Source organism: Varanus komodoensis, unplaced genomic scaffold (assembly GCF_004798865.1).
Source record: "Varanus komodoensis strain SLA01 unplaced genomic scaffold, ASM479886v1 scaffold43, whole genome shotgun sequence".
In the NCBI taxonomy this organism is placed as follows: Eukaryota; Metazoa; Chordata; class Lepidosauria; order Squamata; family Varanidae; genus Varanus; species Varanus komodoensis.
This window is the reverse complement of record NW_025335985.1, coordinates 1,058,737-1,074,558: the sequence shown is the minus strand read 5'-3', so window position 1 is coordinate 1,074,558 and position 15,822 is coordinate 1,058,737. Positions and strand designations below refer to the sequence as shown.

At 45.0% G+C, this 15,822-nt stretch overlaps 1 protein-coding gene across 4 annotated transcripts in view; it reads left to right on the top strand.

Moving 5' to 3' along the window:
* DGKQ (diacylglycerol kinase theta) overlaps nt 1–15,822 on the top strand; it is a 79,974-nt gene that overhangs the window by 10,167 nt on the left and 53,985 nt on the right. Inside the window, exons 1-2 of one of the 4 annotated variants that reach the window (XM_044444071.1) lie at nt 5,466–5,532; nt 11,720–11,799. In XM_044444071.1, the coding sequence (XP_044300006.1) occupies nt 5,499–5,532; nt 11,720–11,799 (114 nt within the window). In that variant the 5' untranslated portion in view covers nt 5,466–5,498. Of the gene's footprint in view, nt 1–5,465; nt 5,533–5,657; nt 6,403–6,432; nt 6,520–11,719; nt 11,800–15,822 lie in introns of those variants that run through there. The other 3 variants (XM_044444072.1, XM_044444073.1, XM_044444070.1) reach the window with 3 other exon arrangements.

The following is a 15,822-nucleotide window of genomic DNA, read 5'->3' as shown; positions in this document are numbered from 1 at the left end:
CCCTGGAATTATCTACAGGTATATTAGAATCTGTGTTTGTGAGGGGGGGATTTCATATGCTGCATCTATTATCCTGCAAGCAATCTAAGGTGAAAACCAATATATATCAAAAGTTGGTTTGCAGCACTGTGTGTATGTGCTTAGCATTTTTGGATATCCATGTGTAGTTATGTACGGCCATATGCTGAAATCAGTAACATGCAGATTCAGATTGGGAGGATCTGCTTGGGTTTAAAAGACACACATTAATTAATTAATTAATTAATTAATTCAGTGTAAATGCTACTACTATAGCCCATGATTGGAGCTCCCTATGCAGCTTGCAACAATTAAAACAGCAACATTCTGAAATCAATAATATAGAAACATAGAAACAGAGCAAGTCAGAAGGTGCCTCCTGGGCCATCTAGTCTGACCCCCGGCTCTAGCTGGCTCTGCTCATGACAGGCCCACCGTGTGCATGTCTAGCCTATCCTTGAACACCCTTACTGATGGGGCCTCAACCAGCTCCTGTGGAAGCCCATTCCACACCCTCGGGGTCCTAACTGTCAGGAAGTACTTACTGACATCCAAATTGAACCTTGGTTCCCTGAGTTTTGCTCCGTTGGCATGCGTCCTGCCCTCCTCTGAAGGGGAGAACAGGTGTCTACCCACCTCTGCATGGCACCCCCTCGCATACCTATGTGTCGCCAACAGATCCCCTCGGAGTCTCCTCTTCTCCAGGCTGGAAAGACCCAGTTCCCTCAGTCTCTCCTCTTACAGCTTTCCCTGCAACCCGGCCACCATCCCTGTGGTCCTACACTGCACTGACTCTAACCTGGCCATATCCTTCCTGTAATGTGGAGCCCAGAACTGAACACAATCTCCAGTTGTGGGCGCACCAGAGTTGTATAGAGTGGTAGTAATACATCTCTCGATCTAGAAGCCATGTTTCTGGCCATGCTACCAAGGGTGATGTTCACCCTCTTGACCACCACTTCACACTGCTGACTCATGTTTAGCCTGCAATCGACCGGTACCCTGCGATCCCTTTCACAATTGCTGCTCTACAGCCACTAGTCCCCTAACCTGTACTTATGACACCCATTCCTATGCCCCAAGTGCAAGATCTTGCACTTATCCCCATTGAATGCCATCCTGTTGTCTCCTGCCCACTTCCATAGTCTGTTCAGATCCTTCTGGGTCTGGAGTACCTGCTCCTCAGTTGTGGCCACTGCCCCTGTTTTAGTATTGTCTGCAAATTTGATCAGCAGACTGTTCATCCCTTCTTCCATGTCGTTGGCCCCAGGACAGAGCCCTGGGGGACCCCACTTGTAACTGGCCACCATCCCAATGATTCCCCACTAATGGTTACCCTCTGCTTTTGGTCAGTCAGCCATGCCCTAATCCATCAGAAGGTACATTGGTCTATCTCAAAACTCCTCGACTTCTCAACCAGGATGTCATGGGGCACTTTGTCAAAGGCCTTGCTGAAATCCAGGTAAACCACATCCACTGTGTCCCCTTCATCCAGCCATCTCGAAACCTTGTCATAGAATTCCACAAGGTTTGTCTAGCAGGACCTGTTTTTGCGGAAACAGTGTTGTGTGGCTGCCAGCCTCCCTTCCCTATCTAGCATCACTAGAGCTCTTGCTATTATGAGCCATTCCATTGTTTTTCCTACAATGGACATAAGGCTAACTGGTCTATAATTCCCCATGTCCCTTCTACTGCCCTTTTTGAAAATTGGGACCACTGATGCCACCCTCCAGTCCTCTGGAACTTTGCCTGCTCTCTCTTTGCTGCTCTTGATATTCTTGGCAAGTCTCAGCTCGTAATCAGCCTTAGCCTTGTGAAGAATTTTTCTGCAATAGGCCTCCTCCTCTCAGTATGCCCTTTTGTCTATTTGCCCCAGTGCCCATTTCCTACAGAGGTTCCTCTTGTGTCTAATCCCTCTTACCACCTCTTTTCACATCCATGACGGCACTCTCCTTCGCCTCCCCACCTTACTAACTAGAGGTATCTTCAAGGCTTGCATCTCCAAAACCTCCCTTTTGAGTTCCATCCACCCCTCCTCAGCTCTCTTGCCTTCCAGTAACCTATCCCAGGAGACTCTCCCCAGTGTGGCCTTCAGCTGACCAAAGTTGGCCCTCTTGAAGTCCCAGCTTCTAGTGCTCAACCTGCTGCACATCTCCATTTCCCTGGTCTCAAAGCAAAGGATGGAGTGATCACTCGCATCCAGAGCTCCCCTAATCTGTACCCCATCTATCAGCTCTTCCCTATTGGTCAAGACCAAGTCAAGGATGTCCTCCACCCCTTGTCACCTCTAGGACCCTCTGTGTGAAAAACCCTCCCTCTATACCTTCTAGGAAGCGACATGACCTGGCTTTCACCGCTGAATGAGTTTCCCAACTAATATCCTGGAGACTGAAATCTCCCATAATTACTGTGTCCCTCCCCTGAGATATCTTTGAAATCTGATCTGTCAGGACATCGTCCAGGGTCTCAAGTTGACCTGGAGGGCAATAACATACCCTCACTGTCAGGTTCCTCTCCCTGTCAAGACCCCTTAGTTTCATCCAGACTGCCTCTACCAGATCCCCATCTGCACTGCATTCTGTCTCACTGCATCCTATCCCTTCCCTGACATATAAAGCTATGCCCCCACCCCCTTTCCCTTCCTGCCCTCTCTAAACAGGTGTTATCTCTCTTATGTTTACATTCCAGTTTTGCCTTTCATCCCACCAAGTTTCCATGATCCCCACCAGGTCATACTCTCCCGTACCCAGGAGAGCTTCCAGCTCTTCCTGCTTATTACCCATGCTCCTAGCATTGGTGTACGTGCACCTCAACTCCTTCCCACAGCTTCCTTACGTAATACTAGGAACATTAACAAAACATCAATAATACAAAAACGTAGCCCAACAAATGAAGGTAATTACATTAACAAAATCTAAATAATCATTAATAAATAAACTAAAACAAAATTATTAACCAGGGCCATGTTAAAAACAAGATAATCATTAAAATCATCTCTCAAAATAGCTAGAGAGGAGAGACGCATTTCATCTGGTATCGGAATGATAACAAAAGTGGTGCCAGGCGCCCCTCTCTATTGTAGAGATGCCATCAAAAAGGCACTTCTTTTTTCTGCCGTCCCCCTCACCTCCCTGAGGGGTGGCTCCTTAAGGAAGGGCTTAAAGGACCTTTCTTTCCTTCAGAAAGACTTTTCGCAGGAATTTGTTCTGAGTACCTGAATTGAGTGGGACTCGTGATCATTCCCTGGAGAAAATCCATTTCTGTTTCTCTCAAGAGTTCTTTGTTTCAGCAGTACATTGTGGATGGAGTCATCTTATTATTTGCATTGTTGGGAACTAGAAATCCTTCTTGCTCTATCAGTCCATGCTGACCTGCTCCTGCTGGGCAGGAAGCACCCTGCCCCAAGCGAGTACATGAAGAGCGACGGCAAAGTCCTCTTGGGGGGGCTTCATTTCCCGGGGGCGGCGATTGCTGTGACAAGGCAACTCGCCCCATAGCAGTAGGATATCGCTTTGGGCCACGACAGGCATATAGCAGAGAGAGGCTTGTAATGTTTTGTCAGTTGCTACCCAAGTCTGTTGTCAAAAGTACTGTGGCATGCTCCCCTCTTCCTCAAACAGCCAGGCTTTCCAGGGCCAGCACCTGCCTGGATTTGCTTTCACTCGGAAGAAGGGATGATTGGAGACGTCAGGTGTTTGTGTAACATTGGAGCTTATTCACGGAGAGCTGGGCATCTGTGGAGGCACAGCTGAATTGCAGCAGCAGAAAGCCCATGGTTCTCACATTGATCCTTAGAGAGAAGGTACCTTCATCTTAGAATGCTTCCTGTACTCAAAGCCAGCACTCCCCCCTCTCTTAGTCACACTCAAAAAAATTCCCGCTTCTGTTATTTTCTTCCTGTGTACAAGCACACCTAGCTTGCCTCCCTCCTCCCTCTGGCTGGGCAGGTAGGATGAGTCATTCCCTTTCTAGGCCATTTACTTATAATTTCCCTAACCATAGATGTAGCTGGCATACTTTGCCACTGACTATTAACCAACCTTTCTGGCCCCAATAACCCTCACACATTCCAGACTCTCATATTTAAAACAATACATTCTACGTAAATACACCAGTTTCAGTTTGCTGATTTGGTACGGTCATGCCCAGCTACTTCCAAATAAGAACTGAATTACGTCCATGGTATTGTGGACCTCCTTGTGAAGTATGCTTGCCCGATTCCCGGTGTTATCAGATTCTCTTTCGTGAAGCTGGCTATGCGCAATACACATGGATTACTGTGCTGCATTGTCTCTCTCCTGCGTGTATTATGAGCTTGTTTGCAATCTATGTGGGCTTTCTTTCCCCATGATAATTGAGTTGTGCTCTGTGTTTTTTTGCACAGAGATAGAGTATGTGTTTGTGTGCGTTAAACAATAGAACCAACCTGTACTTGACCAGATTTCTTTTACATACTAATTTAGGGTGTGCAGAATCTGAAAAAGAGAGTGGAGGAACAGTTTGAAAAATATGTTGGTATGACACATAATGAAATCTCGAGGAGAAAGTCTGTCATCTGTGGAAAAATGGACAAGAGCCAACATGGCGTAGTGGTTAGTGTTGTACTGGAATTCAAAAGATCTGGGTTCTAGCCCCACTTGGCCGTGGGTCCTAGTGGGTAACTTTGGGCCAGTCGGTGACTCACAGCCTAACCTAACAAACAGGGTTGTTGTGATGAAAAAATGGAGTTGAGGATTATATATGCTGTCTTACATTCCTTGGAGGAAAAAATAAGGCAGGACATAAATGTACCAATGAATTGAGTAATTAGTGGGTACATGGTCATAAGAAGATTTTTTTTTAAGGGGGAGAGCAGAGTGACGTCTGGGATCAAGCAAACTCCCAAATGTTTACCTAAATAAACATTCACTGTGCTAAGGGATGTCCCAGATGATGGATGGCACCTCTTCTGTGGTGCTTGAATGTTGGCTCTAAAATCATGGCAAGAGGTTTTGTGTGCAGAAAAAAAGTCCTGTATTCCAAACCATGAAAACATTAATCCCAAATTGGAATGAAAGTCATGCCAAAAATGTAAACATGTTTTTCTAATTAATATGAAAAACAAAAGACTTTCTTTGTGCAGTTACAGGCAACGCTTGCCCTTTTAAGAGCAAATGGCAGGTGTTCAGGCGCTGCCTAAATAGGTTTTCTCTTTCCATTGTCCCTCCTATCATTTATCTACCATCCTTGTGTAAGTTCCGCAAGAGAAGAGGGGAGAGAAAGACATATCCGAAAGTAAGAGGAGTTGCCATGCTTTCTCCTTTGTTTAGTCCAGCATATGCTCCTCCCTTTTTATATCTCTGCTCCTATATGATGCAATGCTATTGGGTAGGGTTTCCTGAGTTACTACAGAACTAGCATAAGGACAGACTGGCAGCTGTCTAATGTAGCATGCATTGATTCATATACGTTACTGCTAGATTGCAGGCTTGAGCACCCTGATGTCATCCAGTGCTGAGCAAGAGGAACAGCAGGGTGATCCTCACATTCTTCTGCATTTCTGGTAGATGGTTTTGGGGGGTGGGGGGGTTGGCCTCTTTAGCTGAGATGCGTCAGAGTGCGAGGGAAGGAAATTGGGAAGACTTTGGGATAGCTGGCACCCTGGTATTTATTCTCCGGTATCCTTCCCTCCCCATGCTCCAGAGTATCCCCCTTTCCTGCTCTCCAAGGTCACAGCCGGACTGGTTCTTTTTGTGGTAGTTGTGAGGAGGTGGGATGAGTGGTGGAACACCAATTCCCAGCTCTGCGGTTCCAATTTTTTCTCCAGTTTTGGATCTGGGAATCCAAACTATCCTATGGCCCTTCAGTTACTATCTGCATTGCCTTAGGATTGTGTCTGTAATCTGTTAAGGGTACAACTGTAGGCCTGCTTAGGCAGGAAAGTCCCACACCTCCCAGAATGTTTCATGAAAAAAGCATGTGATTAATTATTGAGGAAACTAACAGGGAAATTCTGTACTTCGTTTGAGTGCAGAATGATTTTTTAAAAAATGTTGCAAGTACTTCCCTCAGGATCCTGACCTCTTTCACTTATTAAAGAAAAATTGCTGAAATGAGTAGTTTTTCCTGCGCATGAGCTATTCTGCCTCTTTTCTAGTCAGCTATCGCAGAAAACAGACTGTCAGTGCCTCGGCTGATCATCTCAACCATCATGACTTATGGGAGACAGCAGTTCTTTTGCTTAAACTGTTGCATATACCCTCCCTATGGCTTATCATTGCCCCGCAATGTTTCTGTAACGTCTGTGTGTCCTCTCCTCCCAGCGTTTGCAAGTGCACACTTGTGAACAACAGGGGAATGCTACCCACAAACCTGTTTTCCCAGTCAGCATACCCATGCTGCACAGTAAGTCCATGCTTCCCAAGAGATCTGTCCTGTTCAGACGCTGCTTTTGGAACTGGCCTCAAGGGAAGCACTGAATGGGGGAGGAAACTGAGAAGGGTCCATTCAAGATGTAGCACAGTAAGTGGTAGAAACTGAAAAGTGGCCTTTAATACGTTCATACAGGATAATGATCTATAATGCTGCAGAAAGGACATAAGCAACAGACACACGAGGGCAACTGTGCACCTGTGATCACTGGGGAGAAATTACCCAGTTGCATTCTTCCAAAGCATTGGAGCAGAAGAAGGTGTAAATGGAGAAACCTGAGCAGGCGGAAGTGGCATTAAGGTGTTGGAGTAGGATGAGAAGCTGGGGAGGTTTCCTTCTGTAAGGTCAAGGGTACAAGCGCGGTTGTGCAACAGAGACCAAAGGATATGTGTAGAGTGAGGGCAGGGGGACAAGGGAAGAAACAAGCCACAGCAAGCCACAGAGGGCCAAATCTGTCAGGAGTAACGCAGTTAGTGAGCAAACAACAAACCCACATGATTCAATTTTAGTGTGGCTTATCCTGACATGCGAACTGGTGTTAAGGTTTTAACTTTTGCTTTTTTCATGCCCTTTAGTATTTACAGTGCAGAAAGCCCAAGTTATCCGGTTAATATCAAACTTAACAACATTAATATTGCATAAAGCAAGTGTTGAGATGTTTCATTTGAAAACTGTATGGAATAAAAGCTTCTGTATCTATGCTGATAGCTTCAAGGACGTCTATATTAGGCTGTGGCATGTTGAAACGCACCCTGAAAAAGAAATGGGAGCAATTGCACGCCACGTGTAACGGTAAAATAGCTAGTCGCACAGAGCCTGCTAAAACTGCCTGTTTTTTATCATCAGAAAAGCAGGTGTTACCTAGCTGACCATAACAGTGTAACTTGGTTTAGGCAGCACAACAACGCACACTAGGCATTTGCATTCTTTATCTGTTTATTTAAAACTTTTCTATGCCTTCCCATACTTAGACATCTCTGGACTGTTTACAGCCAATTAATACTAAAATAGAAATAAGAATAACAGTTGTCCAGCATTCAGTGTTAAAATAAAACCCACTAAATAAAACAAGTTAACAATTAATACTGAGAGAATAAAAAGGTTTTCGCCTGGCAGCATAAGGAAAGAAGCGATTGTGCCAGGAGGACCTCTCTGGGGAGCATGTTCCACAATCTGGGCACCACCGCAGAGAAGTCCCTCCTCCGGGTAGTCACCCTTTTGATCTCTTTCAAGGACGGCTCCTGGAGGAGAGCCTCTGACTCAGAGCTCAAGGGGAGGAGGGCAGATGTGCATTTTCAGGTATCCAGGACCCAAGCTGTTTAGGGCTTTATGGGTCATCACCACCATCTTAAATTGGACTTGGACTTCAACTGGTAGCCAGTGTAGACGATAGAGGACCAGATATATATGTGAACACCTGCCAGTCCTCATTAATATCCTGGCAGCTCTGTTCTGAACCAGTTGAAGTATCCGGACCATCTTCAAGGGCAGCTCCATGTAGAGCACGTTACAGTAATCCAGTCAGGAAGTTACCATAGCAGGGCATCACAGTGATCACCCACTTTTGTTTCGGAGTGGCTTGTCATGATGTGCAAACTTGGCACAACAGCTTAAATGCGGGTTACTAACCTTGCACAAGCTACTCGGAGAGCCATGGCCGGTCGAGCTGTTCGGTATGCTTGTTTTTAGTGCAGCTTGTCATTATGTGTGCAAAGTGCATGACGCCTTGTGTGTGCAGCTTGTTTGAAAGGGCTACAGAGGTGCCTGGCAAGAACCAAACCGCTCCTTACAGCGCTCTTCATTTCGTCTCCTCTTCTGGCTTGATGCTTCGTTTGACACAAACTAGTTTTATGCTCTTGTGAGCGGAGTTAGCGTAGCTGTGGGTGTGTGTGATTGACTTATCTTTGGGTAAGTGCACATGGCTCCAATTTGGGAGCATAGCAATTTAGGATCAGGGATTTAATCTGCCTCAGTCTTATTTTTATCCTGAACTTTCCCAAGGGGTTAAAAGAATCTCATTTCCCCCTCTCTTTTCAACCCACCCCCTCACCCTATGGGGGAAGTTTCAGCAGAAAAATAGGAGCAGGAGAGCTCAACGCCCTCCCCACAAATTATTAAGGTTCCAAGTTGTGGTCCTGCTCACTTACCCAGTGGCATGTCTGTCATATATACATACATCGCTCTGCTTGGAAGAGGAACGTGCTTTATCTGTTTATTAGTTGATAAATTTCTGCACTGCCCATTAGCCTAGATGGTTCTCTGGCAGCTTACCAAAACATATTATCAACGTATACAATAAAACAGTAAAATTAAATCTACATACTTGCTAAGCAATTAATAACAACAATACCACACAATAAAAACCCCATAGCAGTCATAATTCAGATGAATCCAAAAGTACAGTAGCACGAAAATATAATAAATACCATATGAAGGTTCTCTTAAAAATTACATTAACTATTCAAATAATGGGCAAATAAAAAGGTTTTTGTCTGGCTCCAAAAGGAGTAGAAGGAGGGTGCTAGGCAATCCTCATTGGGGAGCTGATTCTAGAGTCAGTGTGCAACCCACAAGAAGGCTCTTCTCCTTGTAGTCACCCTCTTAGTATCCTTCAGAAGGAGCTCTCTGAGAAGGACTTCAGATGACGATCAGCGATCCATTTGATAACTTGGCCCTAAAGCCATTAGGGGCTTAAATATTAACACTTTGAATTGGGCCTGGACTTGGTAACCAGTGAAGTTGACAGAGGACTGATGTTATATGTTCATATTAGCCAGTCCTCATCAGCAGCCTTGCTGCCCTATTCTGGACCAATTGGAGTGTCTGAACCATCTTCAAAGGCAGCCCCATGTAGAGCACATTGTTGTTGTTGTTGTCAGTTGAGAAGTCGTTACCTTAATCTAAATGAGAGGTTACTAGAGCATGGATTACTGTTGCTAGGTTCTGTCTGTGCAGATAGGATCCTAGTTGGTGAATCAGCTTAAGCTGATAGAATTTGCTGTGGGCCACTAAATCCATTGACAATTCAGGAGCCAGGAGCACCCCAAACTATGGACCTTGTCCTTTAGGGGGAGTGCAGTCCCATCCAGGACGGGTGTAATATCACCCATCTGATGACGCTGCAGCCCACACCTCTGGATAAACTCCCCCAGTGGCTTCATGTAGGTGTTAAATAGCATGAGGGATGGGTAGTGGTACTCTGTGGCATAAATGCCATGGCACAGAGCAATTATTCCCCAGCGCCACCTTCTGGAATCAGCCAGTCAACTAGGAGCAGAACCACTGCCAAGCAGTGCCTCCTACTCCCAACTTAGCCAGCCTATCCAGAAGGACACCGTGGTCGATGGTACTGAAAGCCACTGAGGAGTCCAGGAGAATCAACAGGGTCACAACTCCTCTTGTCTTTCTCCTGGCAAAGTTCATCCCTGAGGGTAACCAAGGCAGTCTCCATTCTGAACCCAGGCCTGAAACCTGATTGAAATAGAAAGGATCAAGACGGTCCATTTCATCCAAGAGTGCCTGGAACCGTTCAGCCACCACCTGCTCCAACACCCTGCAATATCGTTTCCTTAGATGCAGTGACCATATGCACAATATGTCAAGTGAGGTTGCACCATATATTTGTATAAGGGCAGAAGGATCTTGGCAGTTTTTCGAATATATTCCATACCTTTCCTAATTCTGCCCAACATGGTGTTTACCTTTTTCACAGCAGTCCCACACTGTTCATTAACTTCTAGCTCAGATCTCATCAGCATATACTTGAAGTTGGGAGCCCCCCCCCCCGTATTGCTTTACATTTGCTTAGACTGAGCTGCATTTGTCATGTCGATGTTCATTCTCTCAGCTCAGAGAGATCCTTTTGGAGCTCCTCACAATCTCTCTTGTTTTTAGCCACCCTAATTAGTTTGGAGTCATCTGCAAACTTGGCTGTTTGACTGCTCGCTCCTAGTTGCAGATCATTTATGAATGCGTTGAAAACACTGGCCCCAACACAGAACTCTATGGGACCCTACTGCCTACACCCATCCATTAAAAAAAAATTACCACGTATCTCCTCTCTCTGCTTTCTATTCTTTAGAAAGTCCTTGACTGTTGAGAGCAGCTAATCATGCTTTTTCAGTGCTCAATTAATGACCAATAAACTCAACCAACTTAACCCCCCACCCCACCCAAACCTCCAAGATGCGACGTGTATTTGTCAATACAGGCGCTTCTTGAGGCAAGAAAGGGTGGTTGTGGTAGCGAGAATTTCATGGCTGCACAAGTGTAGACAAGTGGTGCTGCAAAGGCCCTTGGGATGCATGCGCAGAACAGATGAAAGGATGAAGGCGTGAAGGCGCAAACAAACCACGGCAAGCTCTTTGTCGGCATTATTAAGCGCCCCGCTATGGCTCGGTTCATTGTGGTGTGTCCTGCTGTGAAAACAAGGCCCGTGAATAAGGAAGCTGCTCTTTACCGCTGCCCTGCAGTGGGTGCTTTCAGCTCTCCACCACAAGCCCTGGATGCTTTTTGTGGCGAGACAATGACAGTTCAAACCCCACCAGCATGTATGTGATGACAGGATGCGTTGCCCTATCCTTTCCCCTTCTTTGAGCTGAACTGTGTCTGTTGTTCTGTTGTCCATTTACCCGGGCTGAAGAATGTCTCTTTGGAGCTATTCATAATCTGGGGTTTGAGCATCTTCAATAACGTTTATTTATACAGTAAGATTCAGTTTTTCAGACTGGTTCACATACCTTATCTCTATGGTAGGCTGCTACCTCGGGCTTGCAGATTGGAGAGAGGCGTTGTAGCTGTGAAAAAGACAAGTTCCGCCCTGGGGACTGTTAGGAAGGGAGTCGAAAATAAGTGCTAATGCCATTATGCCCTTATAAAATCTGTGATGCAGCCGTATGTGGAGCTCTGTGCACAGTTCTGCTTGCTACATCTCAGACAGGTAGAAAAGGTCCAGACAAGGCAACCAACCAGCAACCTGGCATAAAGAAATGCCATAACCTTTGGTGCATTTTAGTTTAGAAAATAGGTAGTAAAGGAGGGACATGTTAGTTGTTATCTATTTATTTATGTTGTGGAGAAGTGGATAGAAATAATTTCCTCCCCTGTCTAATAATATTAGAACTCATCATGCAATAATTTTGATTGGCTGTGGTTTTAGGACAGAAAAGGAAATATTACTTCACACAATGCCTAATTGAGTCCAGGATATATTGTGTAATTGGGATTTTAGAAATGTCTTGGGGCAGGGGTGCGTTTCAAGACAAATTAACATGTATGCTTTATTTTTCAGTTTGCAATTTTATGTCCCATGAGAAGTGCCTGAAACATGTGAAGATACCGTGCTCATGTATCGCTCCAAGTCTTGTAAGGGTGAGTGGTCCATGCTTTGTGATAAGCTGACTTGCATGTAAAAATAAATACATCCCTTAAATCAGGCTTCTCCAGCCAGGTGTCCTCCAGATGTTCTGAACTACAAGCTCTATTAGCCCTGCCCAACTTGGCCAGCAGTAAAGCATTTGGGGATTTATAGTCCAAAACATCTGGAGGGCGCAAGGTTGGGGAAAGCTGTCCTATATGTACACTTGCCGTTCTCCAACATAATGCTGTGCTTCTACCCCCTTTGTCTGGTTATCTTTTTACTGAAAACAATATGGTGAAAAATGCTGCTTTAAATGTCATGAGATGTTTATTTAGGATTAAAATACAAATACATCAAATAGAATTTGTCCCTAAACTCAAATGCTGGTAGGCCTTGCTGAAAAGTTAGCTGGTTCAAGCTTGATGAGGAGAAGGGCAGTGAATGCGTAGCAAAATGGATCATGTCCTAAACTTCTGGCATATTTTCAGCATCAAAATATAAGTTACCTAAACTGAAAGGTGGGATAATATGCTATGGCTTGGACTTTCCCACACCTCTTCCCCCCAAAAACCCCTCCAGGCTTTTATTTACTTTATTTATTTATTTTTTGATTTATATCCTGCCTTTTTCCTACAAAGGGCTCAAGGCAGCTTACATCATTCTCCTCCTCTATCTTATCTCCACAACAACAACCCTGTGAGGTAGGTTGGGCTGAGAGTCTGTGACTGGGCCAAAGCCACCCAGTTGGCTCCATGGCTGAGCGGGGACTAGAAACCAGATCGTCTGAGTCCCAATCCCATGCTCTTAACCACTACACCACACTGGCTCTCTTGAAAATCTTCAGAAGAGCCTACTGAATTTTGCATTGCTCATTAGAATACAGATTGGTGATACGAGGTGGAAACTTTGCTTTCACCAGACAAGTAAATAAAAGGGCATTAGGAGCCAGTGAAGCAGGACTTGCGATGCAAAGAGCAGACTGGACAGATTCAGAGCCATTTTTAGGAGAGGAGTAAGAAATAATCTATTGCATCGTAGTCTAGTGTACATTTTCCTTCTTTCAAAATACAAGACCACAACATGGCCTCACAAATACAGAAGGCATAGAACCCCCTCTGGTCTATTGGATTTTGGTTGTTCACTCAAAATGGGGTAATCCCCTTGCTTCCCAGACAAGTTTAAACATCAGGTTCTCAAGAAAGAGTCAGAGGTGTAGGATGGTTCCGAGGACAGGGTGGGCAGGGGCTGAGCGGCTCTGCCTGTGCTGTCATTAGGAACACTGGAGCCAAATATTAGGGTGGCAAAAATGGACTGTGCGATGGAGAGCCTGAAAGTGGCATCTCTGCATTGACTCTGCCTTAAATAACAAGGTTGGAGAGAGGCAGGGGCACTGAGGGAAAGGAGGTAAGTCATAGAGGCTAGCCTAAAGTGTGGCTTTGCTTGAGAAAACTTAGCACAATACTCCTTGCTTGTCCACCAAATGAATTTGCCACGAGGCCACTTATAAGCCAGTGGCACTATTGTCTTCCTCACTGTATATGTACAGTGCCCTGGGATTCTAGGGAGCCTATAGAAAGTCAGAGCCCCAAGTCTGTGATTATGTACTCAAAACATGGATGTCCACATGTTTTAAATACAACAACAACATGGGACTAAAAAGTTGCTTGTTGAAAGGCAAAACAAAGACAAAAGACAGCTGCAACAATGCTTGTTTGTTTCCCAGTACCTTTCGAGGACATGCCTTTATCAAAGAAAACAGAGAAGTGTATATACAACGAAAGAATAGTCCACAAATATGTCGTGAACCTGGCCCACAAGTTCACAGCAGTGTTGGGCTATAGCACAAATGGAGGCTGGCTGAGAAGTTGTGACCATGGTTCAGTGTGGGTGTGGATGCGAGGATTTGGGACTGCCTAAATATTCAGGGCAGCAAGGGGGTTCAAGCCAAAGGGTCAGGAGTATCTCTGGGACATGGGCTGGGCACCAGAGTAGTGGAGGAGGAGTGCTCAGAAGGGTCACAAGTAACACATAAAGAGCCAAGCAAACCCTGGGTGATGCTGGAGCCGTGCGAGTCTGTTCAGCCTGAGTCCCACAGATGAACAGAGTGCTGGATGCCCAAAATCAAGGCCAGTTAGAGACTTACAGAGTCATAAAATCACAGAAGAGTAGAGTTGGAAGGGGCCCACAAGGCCATTGAGTCCAGCCCTCTGCTCAATTCAGGACTTCCAAGTTAAAGCATTTCCAACAGATTGTCCAGCTGCCTTTGAGTGCCCCTTCAAAGGGCAAAGATTCTGGATGGAAACAGAATGGGATGGAAGAAAGGGATCAAATAATTTGGCTCTGGGGAACAAAGGGGCCCTAATGGAAGCTGCTGCATTAGTCAGCTTGCTTTAAGTCTATCATTACAAAAGCCCTGTTTCTGAGAGTCAATTGGTAGAGAGGTGTGTGGAACAAAAGCAGTACTTCTAGGGGTGCCCTGATGGTATTTTAGGGATAAGATGGTTCAGGACAGGACTTGGGATAGATAGGTCAGGACTTGACCATGTTTCCCTCCAAGACTCTCAACTGGTGAACATGAAAGTATCCTTGTGAGTTGTTGGGCTGTGGAAGCAACTTGTTGGTCAAGAGCATTTGCACTTCTCCGATGTTCTTAAACTTGAATACTGCAGCAGGGCAGCGTCTTTGATTAAGCTGTAGTGGAGAACGTCAGGCACTAGCATAGCTGCCCTGAGGCCTTCTCTACGCAGCCTCTGTCAGTACATTTTGGGCTAGCTGCAAGGATGATACCGACACAAAAAAACTGCTTCTTTCTCAAGCTATCGTAGCTGAGCTTCTCAGCTGCAGTACTGACTTCATCCTTCTGGGATACAGCATGAGAAGCAGAAGGAATTGCTTCTTCATATTGGCAAAGCTGCTCCAGGTGGAAGGACTGGAAGAGGAGAGGGACACAGGAAGCCTCCTCTTTCTGTCTCAGACCCTCTGCCCATCTCATCCAGTGCCACGGACACTGACGGACAAGCAGCTCTCCAAGATTTCAAGCAAGAGCTTTTCCTACCTTATGTTGTAAGCCGCCCCGAGGCTTCGGCGAATGGGGCGGCATAAAAATGTTTTAATAAATAAAAAAATAAATAATAAATAAATAATAAATACCTTACCAGGAGATGCAAAGTAGGGACTCTGCCTCTCCAGAAAAGATGCAGATGTGTTTGTTTCTGCCTCCTGTTTTGTACCAAAACACAAATGATTGTTTCTGTAATTAGCACGTCTTCCACTATACAGGTTGAAAGTCATAACCCAACACAGCATCATTATGATTCTTGTTGATTTTGAACACATCGAATTCAGGGGGAAACCCTGGTATTTATGGCACTTTTGCGGTTTAATACTACTTACAGATCTTAAACTATATCTGTAAATAGCATAGTTGCTATGGAGTTTCTCTCAGTTGGTGCTGTGAAGAATGCTTTTGTTTGTGTTTTATCCTTGTAAGCACTTGCCTTTTAGGCTAGTAGAACCAGCCCCCGCTAGCTTTTCGGTTTTGCTGTGAAAAAGTGTCATGGAATTCTGAGCTGCTGCTGTTAGTGACAGACTAGCGGATTGGTTTCCAGGTTAATCTGCTGTATAAAAGCAGTCATGTGGGATATTGGTGTTTTTGTGGTGGCTGTGCAGAATATTCAATTTGGCTTTTAAAAGCATAACAGAAGGCTTGCATTATAGCTTATTTTATATAGGAAAAGATTTTATGTCACCCCCTATCCTCTTTACTGATTTACTTTATGGACCCTTCCAATATACAAAAGTTGTTGCAGATTTTTCCTGATGGTTTCTTAGAGCATACCTTTATTGTAAACCATGAATTCTGTGTTTTTTAAAATTACATCGTGAATACTGGAAGTGGGGATCTGGCAAAGTGTCAGCTTTGTCTGAATGTTTCTTTTGAAACTGGATTATCCTTGTCTTTCTAAAAATGTCATTCTTAAGCAGGACATGGAATTCAAGGTCAAGTAAAGGCTCATTAACTCAGAAGGATGGCA